The sequence below is a fragment of the Lithobates pipiens genome, unplaced genomic scaffold (genome assembly GCF_037356315.1).
Source record: "Lithobates pipiens isolate NorthernLeopardFrog02 unplaced genomic scaffold, aLitPip1_a1.2 Scaffold_1, whole genome shotgun sequence".
Taxonomy (NCBI): Eukaryota; Metazoa; Chordata; class Amphibia; order Anura; family Ranidae; genus Lithobates; species Lithobates pipiens.
In genome coordinates this window covers 234,289,369-234,302,453 of record NW_027507685.1, presented here as the reverse complement: position 1 = coordinate 234,302,453, position 13,085 = coordinate 234,289,369, and the positions used below count along the sequence as shown (strand labels likewise).

The window sequence follows — 13,085 nt, the reverse complement described above, 5'->3', positions numbered from 1 at the left end:
GACTGGTACCCGTTGATTTCAATGGAGGTCGCCTCCAAGTCGGATCTCCGTCTATGCGGAGGCGACTCTCACAGAATTATCAGCTCTCAAGAGGGAACTCCACGCCAAATTTATTTAAAAAAATTGGCGTGAGTTCCCCCTCCGAGAGCATACCAGGCCCTTAGGTCTGGTATGGATTTTAAGGGGAACCCCCTACACCGAAAGAACGGCGTGGGGGTCCACCCCAGATCCATACCAGACCCTTATCTGAGCACGCTACCCGGCCGGCCAGGAAAGGTGGTGGGGACTCTCACAATCAACATTAAAGAGGATCTTCACCCTCCATGACAAGTTTACTCCCATCCAAGCCTCCTCCCTTCCGCTGCACAGTATGGGACTTCTTTTGTTTTTCCTAATATTAAAAGCTCTGGTCCGCTCAGAGTAAAGATCAGCTTTAACCAATTTTTAAACCTAAAGCTAGGGCTGGGGGAAAAAAAATCGATTTAAATCTTGAATCGAGTTGAGAGGTCAAATAAATTAAAAATTTAAGCAAAACTAATTTAGATTTTTTTTTTCACCACCGTGCCGGTCCTGATGTGCTGCGGGCAGGAGTTTTTAGGCGAGGCCGCGGCTTCGGCCTAGTCCGCGAGGCTGGACGCCGCGGACTTGCCTAAAGACTCCTCAGGACCGGCAACGGTGTCCATAAAAAAATAATAATATTATTAATAATTTAATATTATTAATAATAATAATAAAAAAAAACTCGATTAGAATCGTGAATCAAGTTTTTTTTTTTCAAAATCGCCCAGCTCGTCCTAAAGCTCCATACACACTATCAGATTTTCTGCTGATTGTTGTCTTCAGATTTACCAAAACCATGTAGTAGAAGGGCCTGCCTGATTGCATACACATTGAAACTTCTATGGTTTGACCTCATATTATATGGTTTTATTAAATCTGAAGGTGGAAAAAAAAAAATCAGCAGAAAATCTGATAGTGTGTATGGAGCTTTATTCTGCTAGTCTTAGTAAATAGATATAGTAAGGTATTTTATAGGGATTGACTGATTATTGGCGGCTGATATTCACTTTAGAAGTATCTGTAAAAATACGGACTGATATTTGCAATATTGCTTCAAGGGGTTGTAGCGGGTTTGATGCCCGCAGCTGCATGCATCACCCCCCGGGACCGTTCTTTAGAGCGCACGGTCGGCTTTATAGTAATAACCAAAGTGGCTCAACAGAGCAAGGGGACTTAAAAATATATATTTTTTTTAATGTACAAAATATCGGCTATCGGCAGGAGAGGTGGTCGAAATATCGGTATCGTATCAGCACCAAAAAACGTTAATCGGTCGATCGCTAGTATTTTATATTTACTTTTTTAACTTATTTTTTTTTCCTCCCGTTGCTTCCTCATTTCGGGCCTAGGCCAAAATTATCTTCAATTATTAAATTGTTATTTATACACCGAATTTCTGCAGCTTTTTAGCAGCTCAGACTTTTTGAATGATAACATTTGAGGCGCTAAAAGTCCAGGACAGTAAAATACCCCCCAAATGACCCCTTTCTGGTAAGTAGATATCCCAAGGCATTTGCTGAGAGAGGCATGTTGAGTCCATGAAGATGTTTTTTATGCCATACATTTTTAAAAATGACAAGTTATTTTAATCACATACAAAGATGTCACGTTACTGAGATATTTCTCACACAGGCCAAGGTTATACACTATATTACCAAAAGTATTGGGACACGTGCCTTTACACACTCATGAACTTTAATGGCATCCCAGTCTTAGTCCGTAGGGTTCAGTATTGAGTTGACCCTCCCTTTACAGCTATAACAGCATCAACTCTTCTGGGAAGGCCGTCCACAAGGTTTAGGAGTGTGTCTATGGGAAGGTTTGACCGTTCTTCCAGAAGCGCATTTGTGAGGTCAGGCACTTATGTTGGATGAGAAGACCTGGCTCCCAGTCTCCGCTCTATTTAATCCCAAAAGTGTTCTAATGGGTTGAGGTCAGGAATCTGTGCAGGCCCAAAACTCGCTCATCCGTGTCTTTGTGGACCTTGCTTTGAGCATTGGCCCAAATCATTTGGTGGAGGGGGGATTATGGTGTGGGGTTGTTTTTCAGGGGTTGGGCTTGGCCACTCAGTTCCAGCGAAGGGAATTCTGAAGGCATCAGAATACCAAGACATTTTGGACAATTTCAGGCTCCCAACTTTGTGGGAACAGTTTAGTGATGGTCCCTTCCCAACATGACTGCGCACCAAAGAACAAAGCAAGGTCCATAAAGACATGGATGAGAGAGTTTGGGGTGGAGGAACTTGACTGGCCTTCACTGACCTGAACCTGATAGAACAGTTTCCGAGGCCCTCCACTACCAGGCTACTACAGACCAAAATGACCCCTTTTTGAAAAGTAGACACTGCAAGGTATTTGAAAATAGGGCGTGCTGACGTCACCGCGTTCTACGCCTAACCCGGAAGTGCGGGCGGCATACGAGAGCCGGCCGGCTCGTTTTCTATTTACACGATTGTTTCCTTCTTTATACATGTGAGTGCAATATTATTTATTTTATTATTTATTAAAGTAAGAGGTTTTACGCTATGCGAGTGCCTTTCTGCTTCTTTATATGATATATGACACCTTCGTTCCGAGTCTGGAGGCTTACATCAAGGATAAAGTTTACTGTGGCTCATGTGACGGCTCATCCAGAACCCCTGTGCTTTTGCCTTGTTGATCTCACTGATACTGAGATCTTAAATTCTGGTAAGCGGCCCCCTTTCACTGGTGGAGGTGATTTCTTGGATTTCTTTTAACACAGAATATTGAGGGTGCCCGCTCCATATCTTCACTTTGGACGAATCCTCACCATCTTTTGATTGTTTTCTCTGGGACTTTTATTGACTTTATTTCTATTATTTTTTTTAAGTCTTTTGTACATTCATTATAATCAGTTGGTGTTTTGTGCTTTATTAACAATTTATGCAATTTTTATGCACAAGGGACATATAATTTATGCTAATTATATTATTGGCACTGGTGATTTTTAATTCTCACCTATACATTTAAGATATTATTCACTGATATAATTATATTTATTTAACATTTTTAAGTAATATTTTTAAGCTATCTTTGCATCTTTTTTGTCACTAATTTCCTTTTGGGATTATAGATTTTTCAATATGCGTGTGATTTAAGTTTTTTGAGTTGAGGTTATTTTTTTTTATTTTTTTTTTGTTTTTTAGCGCAGCTCACCTTTTTCACTTATTTACCGTATATACTCGAGTATAGGCCGACCCGAATATAAGCCGAGGCCCCCAATTTACCCCCCAAAAAACTGGCAAACTTATTGACTCGTGTATAAGCCGAGGGTGAGACATGCCTGTCCATCCCTGTGTGTGTGTCCGTCCATCCCTGTGTGTCCGTCCGTGTGTGTGTGTGTGTGTGTCCATCCATCCATCCATCCCTGTGTGTGTGTGTGTCCATCCATCCATCCATCCCTGTGTGTGTGTGTGTCCATCCATCCATCCATCCATCCCTGTGTGTGTGTGTGTGTGTCCATCCATCCATCCATCCATCCCTGTGTGTGTGTGTCCATCCATCCATCCATCCCTGTGTGTGTGTGTGTCTCCATCCATCCATCCCTGTGTGTGTGTGTATCCATCCACCCCTGTGTGTGTGTGTATCCATCCATCCCTGTGTGTGTGTGTGTCTCCATCCATCCATCCCTGTGTGTGTGTGTGTGTGTGTGTGTGTGTGTGTGTGTGTGTGTGTGTGTGTCCAGCCTACCTGTGTCCCGAGCCTCCGTCCCGTGCCTTGCCTCCGTCCCGTGCCGTGCCTTGCCTCCGTCCCGTGTCGTGCCTTGCCCCCGTCCCGTCCCGTGCCGTGCCGTGCCTTGCCTTGCCTCCGTCCCGTGCCTTGCCAGGATCGCCGCTCTTCGTCGGCGCCTCGGCGGCCATTGTAAAATTCAAAAGCCGCGCCTCCGGCTCCGCCTTCGCCTGTGATAGGCGGAACACTGAATTTCCCAGCAGCCTGTGTTCCGCCTATCACGGACATCGTCTCATCCTCGTCCGTAGTACGAGGATGAGACGATGTCCGTGATAGGCGGAACACAGGCTGCTGGGAAATTCAGTGTTCCGCCTATCACAGGCGAAGGCGGAGCCGGAGGCGCGGCTTTTGAATTATAGAATGGCCGCTGTCTGTCTGCTCGACACGCTGATCGAGCAGGCAGACAGCGATGACTCGAGTATAAGCCGAGGGGGGCACTTTCAGCCTCAAAAAAGAGGCTGAAAATCTCGGCTTATACTCGAGTATATACGGTAGTTTATTATATCGGAGTATTACGATTGGAGTTGCTGCTTGTAGGGAACCTATATACATTTTTGAAAAAAAATAATTTTTTCTGAATAGCGCGGTTTACTTTTTATATCTTATTTGAAAATAGGCCTGGTGAGTATTTTGTAGATCTCATTTTTTTGTCACACAATTTTTTCGTTTTCAGTTTATGTGGCAATAGGGGGTGTTTCAACTGTCCCGGCATTTTTAAGGCCTCAAAAAAAATAAAAATGACGTTTAGGCCCCAGTCACACCTGAGCGTTTTATAGCTTGAAGCCTGAATTCTCTATGGAGAAGGTTCACATCTCCACTCCAAAATGCCTGAAACTTAAACAAGTTCTGGAACTTTTTTTTCTTTTAAAGGCAGATATGGGAGTTTTTCTGCTTTTTACATTGGGGTCCTTTTGACCTACAAAAAATCACGGCAAAAACACAGCAAAATAGCGTGACTTTCTGCTGAAAATGCTACACTCAGGTGTGAATGGAGCCCTATGCCCAGCATTAGGAGTTTCTGCCACACTCCTGATGTTGGGCATACATGTAATGTTCTTTTTTTCGTGAAACGAAAAAAAACAAAAAAAATAAAAGGAAGAGCATAACAGATTCCTCCTTTCACATCGATGTGAATGAAGAGAGCTTTACCAGAAAAGCCGTATGCACAACATTGGAGGAGCCTGTGTATTACCCCTGCAATACAATGATCCCGGTTACAATGCTCTGCAGGCTTTAAACACAAAAATGTATTACATTTTTTAAAAAGGCGGACTATGCCTTTTAAAGCCCAATTGTCGTTTATTTTCTTATTTCATTTTTTCAGATTGTGTGCAGTATTATACATGGACATTAGTCTCTGGGGAATGCCCACACCTGTTACTGCTCAGGGTTCCTCAGTGAAGAGGATCACACCTCAAGGATTACTCTTGGTCACGGCAAGGCTGGCAGATACGTCAATCTGGAGCTGAAACCAAGACCGGTAGCCTGAGGCCGAGTACACACGAGAGGATTGTCCGTCCAACTTAGTCCGCTGAACCGTGTTTCAGCGGACAATCCGCTCGTGTGTGGGCTTCAGCGGACTTTTTCAGCGGACAGTCTGACGGACTTAGTCTTTCGGAATTTCCGTAATTTTGTCCGTCCAAACTTGGTTTCAGCGGACAATCCGCTCGTGAGTAGGTTAGTTCGACGGACTAAGTATGGAGCATGCTCAGAAAGGATTTACACGGCGAAGGTTGCATTGCAGTGTATTGGACGTCGAATTTCTAGTCCCGTCGTACGTGCTGTACACGTCATCGCGCAAGCTTTCGGCGGACTGTCTGTTCATCGTGTGTGGTCAAGTCCGTTCATTCGAAAGTTGGACGGACTGTCTGTCGGATTGTCTGACGAACTTAGATGGGCAGACAATCCGCCCGTGTGTACGCGGCCTTAGGGCTCATTCACTGCGTTTTGTGTCAATCTAAATGCAGCACTATAGTAATCAAGGAGCCCATACTACACACAGCTGAGCCTATCTACAAAAATATGTGCTGTGAAAAAAAAAAAAAGAAAAAAGTAGGCCACCTCTGAGTCCAGGGACGCACAGATCCGCTGATTTTTTGTGTACATGCATACATGCATAAATGTGTATCCATTAAATTGAATGGAATTAGAACTGTACATATCTAAATGCAAGTACTTTAGATACGTGTTGCAGGATTTCCTGCCAATGTGAACCTGCACTCATGTGGAAAAATACGCATATACCCGTGTGAATGGACCCTAGTTGTCGGTTACCCCTGAATATGAAAATGGAGTTGGGATGGGTCAAAAAGGAAAATAACTAGCTGTCTTTTTTTTAACCCGCATGCCAACCGTCTGCCAAAGTTGTACTACGACAGCATGGTTCGGCTGCGCAAATCGCCGTTATGCTACGTCGGTAGCATAAACAGCCACTAGGGAGCGCTTGCGAAGCCGGAGGCGCATGCCCCCCCATGGTGATGAAAGTGCCCAGCGGTCTCAATCGCCACTGGGCTCTTGCGATTGCCCGGGGCACATGGAGTACCAGGAGCTGTGTGTGTAAACCGTCTGTCAGTTCACTGCACAGTCCTATCCCCCCTTCAGATAGAACACTCCCTAGGATACATAGTAACCCCTTCATAAATAAATATATATCTATATATATTTTCCTATTACCCCCCCTTGAGTTATGCTCATAAAAAAAGGGGGGGGGGGGGGTCACACTTACATAGGTCCAGAGTGTCACAGGATCCAGCTTCTCTTTTAACCACTGTGGTGGAGAAGGTGGGGATGGTGGAGCGTCTACGTTGGCCTCACTTTTAGCAGGCTGTTAAGCGGCCTCCTGGGGTAGTGCATCTCCAAACTGCCAGCAGGTTCTGAATGCATCAAGATCATCGTGACCATGACCGTGGTGATCGTGCCCGTGATGGTCCTTGTGGCCGTGCGCATGTCCATGCTCGTGGCAGTGGGCACGTCCGTAGCTGTGCCCATGATGACCTTCATGACTGTGGCCATGGTGAACATCTCCGTGGCTGTGCCCGTGGTGATTCTGAGCCAATGTTGTACACAGCAGATTTACCAGCACCAAGGCCAGCAATGTGGCACAGGACACTCGCTCTCCTTTCTTCCAGATGCGACCCATCTCACCTAAAGGGACAAAAAAAAGAAACGGTGAGGATAGAAGAGAGAACCTCATAGGAAGAGCAAAAACTTTGTTTCTTCTGGGTTCTAAAGCATGACCACTGTGTGAGGGCCTCACTTCACCACCAGACTTTCTAATAAATGTACATGACTGGAGGAACGAGAGAGTCCGTGGGAATGCTGGCTCAATGACCTCAACTGGGAGATTTCACCACTCGAGTCCCTCAAGAGACACAAAGTTCCAATGAGTGAATAATCTACCTGCATCCACCCAACAAATAATTTTGGGTTGACTGGCATATAATTAACCACTTCAGTACTGGGTACTTTCCCCTCTTCCTGCCCAGGCCAATTTTCAGCTTTCAGCTTTGTCGTACTTTAAATGACAATTGCGCGGTCATGCAACGATGTACCCAAAACATTTTTCTCATTTTCTTCCCACAGATAGAGCTTTCTTTTGGTTGTATTTAATCACTTCTGTGTTTTTTTTTTTTTGCTAAACAAACTAAAAAATAAAAAAAGACAGAAATTTGGGGAGGGGGAATTTTTCTTAGTTTCTCCTTCACCGAGGGCACTTATGAGGAGGCACCAATATGTATAATTAATGGGCACTGATAGGCTACACTGATATGCTGCACTGATGGGCACTAATAGATGGCATTGATGAGAAGGTACTAACAGGCGTTACTGATGGGCACCAATTGACATTGTGGTGGGCACCTCTGATGGGGCTGCGCTGATAATCAATGTGTTGATTACCAGTGCTCACCCCACTTTGACAGGAGACCCCGCCGATCGGCATTCCCTGTCCGACCAGAAACTTATCTGTCTTTAAACTTTAAAGCAGAGTTCCACTTTTTTAGTTTATTAAAAGTCAGCAGCTACAAAAAGCAGAACGCTGCTGACTTTGAACGGTCCAGCGATGCGGCCGCATGGAGCCTCGTTCCTCTCCATGGCACCATTATAGGAACTGTGGGCACCCCATCGTGACAGCTGGCGGCTGCTCGGCCAGGCACGCACTACGCATGCGCGAGTTGTGCTGTACTCTGCTAGTGGCCGGGCATTCTTCTGGGACCTGTGATGTGATCCAACAGGATGCCCTTCCCGTTGGATGACAGAAGTGACACCAAACGTCACTTCTGCCCAATGGTCTTAAAATTGACATTTTTTTTTGTTTATTGAAAAAAAAAAAACATTTTTGTATGATCAATAAAAAAGTTTGACAAGGAGAAAAATAAAAAAAAAATATTTTAAACATAAACAATATAAATATATATGACCGGCCGCGTCCAATCACAGCCGGTCACATGTACTGTGCACATTCACGGTGCCTAGGGCGCGTGCAGAGCGGCGATCAGGGATGCCGCTTGTCACCCTGACACAGCCCAAACACGATCGCAGTAAAGAGCCAATGAAATTGGCTCTTTACCACGTGTCCGGCTGTGTCCAATCACAGCCGGTCACAGAATGTAAACAAACCGCGGTAACTAGGGGTGCAACGGATCGTCACCACGTTCGGATCGGTACAAGCCGCGATCCACGGAGCGCTCCACGGTCTCGGCCTTAGGAAAGGCCGCTGCTTCAGCCTAGTTACGAAGTGGCAGCCATCTTGGTGCACCTGTTGGGATTTACAATGTGATCGCTCCGTCCAATGACGGAGCGATCACTTGTAAACAAACCAGTGTGATGACGCCGGTTCCTCTCTCCCCTCTGTGTACAGATCTGTACAGTGGAGGGGAGAGATCATATGGAAGCAGCGATGTGGGCTGCTCTGTGACAAGCACAGTCACAGCCATCCCTCAATACCCTGCCAATACTCTGCAATGCAATACCCTGCCAATACTCTGCAATGCAATACCCTGCCAATACTCTGCAATGCAATACCCTGCCAATACTCTGCAATGCAATACTCTGCCAATACTCTGCCAACGGTACTCTGCAATGCAATACCCTGCCAATGAAATACTCTGCCAATACTCTGCAATAACCTGCAATGCAATACCCAGCAATAAGCTGCCAATACTCTGCAATACCCTGCAATACTCGGTAATACCCAGCCATACTCAGTGATAGCCAGCCGTACCCAGCCATCATGCTCAGCCAATATTACAATGGGGGAGATGACGTGGATATTACAGTGGGGAGATTGTGGATATTACAGTATGGGACTATATGGTGGTGGAATTTTCACAGGTTTTTGCAAATTCAGTTATTTGCTGATCCGAAAAATGATCCGATCCATGACTCTGATCCGAGGAATGATCCGATCCGTGAGTTTTTTGATCTGTTGCACCCTTAGCGGTAACGAGATGTTACCGGGTTCTCCTCCTCACACACTTTCTTGACTACGCTGCTATGGGCTCTAGCCCCAGATCTTTTGCAGACCTAGCAATGCCCCTGGTCAGGAGTAAAGGAGACAAAGAACTTTACTCCAACATTTCCATCCAAAGAAAACATGCGCACTTTACACGTCTGCCCGCTACTGAAAAAAAAGTTTTTGTATGGTGGTCACCGATAGAAAATGGAAATATGGCGGAACACGGCATGCCGCGGTGACAACTTTCCACCATATCAGTCTCCGGTCACAGCTGCGTGTTCCGGTAATGCGCACAGAAATGGACGTTTCCACGCAATCCTGGAACATGCAAAAATACGAGCCTTGCACTTGTAGTGCCATTTATTGTAAATGCCCCCCCAAAACGTGAGACCCCAAAACAAGAAATGTGGGCAAAATGCGTGGGATATAAATCAAAGTGAAACGCGCCATCAGATACTTGTGGGGCACAGGAAAACACACTGAAATCAATTGTGGGGCGCTATGCTTGTTGGGTGTTTGTGAAATTAAGAAAGGTCCCGGTCACACCTCTGACATACACCTTGATGGCAAACTATGGAATGCTGGGAGAGCAGGAATCAGCAAAAATCACCAACACTGAAAGGGTTCAAATGACTAGCTGAGCGCTCACCCCTCCCCCCCATAGCCCCCCATGTGTAATGTGTTTCACTCTTGATTATACCAAGTCCCCACCATCCCCCGCATACCAGATAAAAGATAAAATAGGAATAAAGACCAACTTTTTTTTTCCCATTTACAATAGAGGTGAGGGGGACTATAACCCCTGTCAGGTTTTATTTGCCATCTGTGTCCCCATTGGGGGGGATTTCCCTTCACTTCCTTTCCCATAGACAAAAAAAGAAGTGAGAGAAATCCTCCCAAAGTGACATCACCCCTGGGTGTCACCAGAACTAGTGTCCACATTGGAAGATTTCCCCTCTAATTCCTGTTCCGTGACAACCCAACACCTGGCATTTTCTTTCACTTTTGTTGGTAAATAGAGAGACTGAATCTCCCTAAAGGGGTGCAGACAGCAATAAAAACCTGACAGGGGATCTAACCCCTCTCCACTCCATCCAACACTAACAATAAACGGGATTTCCTTTAGTTATACTGAAAAGCCGAGTTCTGAGCAAAATTTTACTTTTAGATAAAAATCCCCCTATAATCCTCATGCTTGATGTATTCTAGTAAAGGAATGCTGCAAACGAAGGTCTGTTTTGTATTTTTGCACCATTGATTTCTTACTTTTGTAAGTCCCAGCAGGCCGCAGCCATCTCATGTGTGGGCATCTGAAGCCAGACTGTATCTCTTCCTGTATTCCATGCATGCTGGTTACCCAGAATGCACCTCCAGATCTCGCACATGCTCAGAGCAGCACGAGCAGTGTAATAGGTTGTCGGTTGGGTTTCCATAGCAACAGCAGTCTCAGACGAAGTTGTCAGTTATTTTGCAATTCACAAAGTTGACAAATAAGGACGTGGCCCCTTTAAGAAAAATTGTCAGTTATTTTTTCAAAAAAAAAAAAAAAAAACTCTGCCGATGATGTCATCGACTGGGCCACTATATATGCAGACGCACGGACGTCAGACAGCAGAATCTCATAGGAGACTGAGCGTTGAGGACGTGCCTCTGATCTCTCCTGAGATTTTTCTTGCAATTTGATTGGATTTGATTTAATTCAATTCAATTTCTTTGCGATTTCTATAGTACATTTAAAGAGTGTTTCTTTATTCTTAATAATGAACCGATTTAAATGTAATCAGCTTCTTTCTCTGAAAAACACCAAAGAGAAACCCAGCGAAGGAAGGTCAGCTATTGTAGGAGGTATCGGTGACCAGCCTGCAGATACTCCAATCACAATGAAGAGGACCCGGACGTTTGTACGCCGCTGTCTCAGAGCCCTTGTTGGATGTTTCGGATTCGGCTGCAAAACCAATGGACATCACCAGGAGACCGACACAGAGACTGGTGAGTAATATTGATAGTGATAGATACAAAAAGTACACTGGAGAAGTCACCTACACTCATGGGGCAGAGCAGTGCTGCCAACCTACCAGATTGAGATTTACTGACACAACACCCAAAATGTACTGGCACAGACACGTGTTTACTGACATTTCCAAAAGTTACAAAATGACAAAATGGCAGTTTTAAGTGCAAACTAGAAAATGCATTTCCTGGAGAAAATGGGTGGGAATGCTGAATAGCATGAAAACTGCCCATCATATTCCTCTATTATAAATCAGTACATGGTGTGTCTGTGCCCTCCCCCACTGCCCATCACTGTGTATAAGACGTGTTGGTAACCATGGAAACAAAGCAGACAACAAAAGCCTGGCTGCCCTAAATTTAACCACTAGGCGTCCGCTCTATAGCCGAAAGACAGCTGAAGCGTGGACGCCAATTGCCGAGAGGCCGTCCCTGGACATCTTCCTGTTTACTTCCGCAATGCGCGCTCCCGCGAACGCACATCGGGGAAGTTCTGTGCTGGCCGTGTCCCCCGGACACAGCCAGTCACAGATCGCTGTAAACGGCCAATAACAGCAGCCGTTTACAGAGCGATCGGCGTGCCCAATGAGAGATGATCTCATATGTTTACATAGCATGGCATACATGGCATGGCTTACATAGCATGTTTACATGTTTACTAGCAGCTGCAGCGGCCGTAAGTATTGTCCCCAGTGTGCCATCTGACCCCAGTGTGCCACCTGTCAGTGCCCTCTGTCCCCAGTGCCACCTGTCAGTGCCATCTGTCCCCAGTTTCATTTGCCCCAGTGCCACCTGTCAGTGCCATCTGTCCCCAGTGCCACGTATAAGTGCCATCTGTGATCAGTGCCACATGTCATCAGTGCCACATAGTGGCATCTTTCATCAGTGCCATATCACTGTCATCAGTGCCACATATTAGTGCCATCTGTCATCAGTGTCATGTGTCAACAGTGCCACGTATCAGTGGCATCTGTCATCAGTGCAGTGTCAAAGAATTGTGGGAAAAAAATGACAACACCAAAAAGCTCCCCATGCCTCTTACTAAATACCTTGGAATGTCTACTTTCAAAAAAGTGGTCACTTAGGGGGTATTTGTACTTTCCTGGCTTGTTCGGGTCACAAGAAATGTGACCAGTACATGAGATCTGATTAATTTTGTATGATTTGCACCATAGCTTGTAGACTCTCTAACTTTCACAAAGACCAAATAATATCCACTAATTTGGGTTATTTTTACCAAAGATATGTAGCAGTATAAATTGTGGCCAAAAATCATGGAAAAAAATATCATTTGCAAAATTTTATTACAGAAACAAAGAAAAATGCATATTTTTTTCAAAATTTCGGTCTTTTTTCTTCATTTATAGCGCAAAAATTAAAAAACCCAGAGGTGATTAAATACCACCAAAAGAAAGCTCTATTTGTAGGGAAAAAAGGGCAAAAAATTCATTTGGGTACAATGTTACATGACTGTCATTCAAAGTGTGAGAGCACCAAAAGCTGAAAATTGGTCTGGGTACGAGGGGTGTTTAAGTGCCCAGTTGTCAAGTGGTTGACGTCATTTTCTGCCGCGATATTGCGGCGGACAGATCAGACACTTTTGACACCATTTTTGGGACCAGTGACATTTATACAGCAATCCGTGCTATAAAATGCACTGATTACTAGGGGTGCAACGGATCAAAAAACTCACGGATCGGATCGTTCCTCGGATCAGAGTCACGGATCGGATCATTTTTCGGATCAGCAAATAATAATTTAATTTGCAAAAACCTGTGAAAATTCCACCACCATATAGTCACCACTGTAAT

General features: G+C 44.9%; 1 protein-coding gene and 1 non-coding gene across 2 annotated transcripts in view; both read right to left on the bottom strand.

Annotated features, from left to right (window-relative positions):
- Positions 1 to 5,132: 5,132 nt before the first annotated feature.
- Positions 5,133 to 5,290, bottom strand: LOC143989834 (small Cajal body-specific RNA 16). Its single transcript, XR_013277085.1, has one exon.
- A 1,308-nt stretch (positions 5,291 to 6,598) lies between these two features.
- LOC143984962 (major histocompatibility complex class I-related protein 1-like) overlaps positions 6,599 to 13,085 on the bottom strand; it is a 50,194-nt gene continuing 43,707 nt past the window's right edge. The window contains exon 3 of the mRNA XM_077484681.1: positions 6,599 to 6,953. Within this exon, the coding sequence (XP_077340807.1) occupies positions 6,950 to 6,953 (4 nt within the window). The 3' untranslated portion in view covers positions 6,599 to 6,949. The remainder of the gene's footprint in view (positions 6,954 to 13,085) is intronic.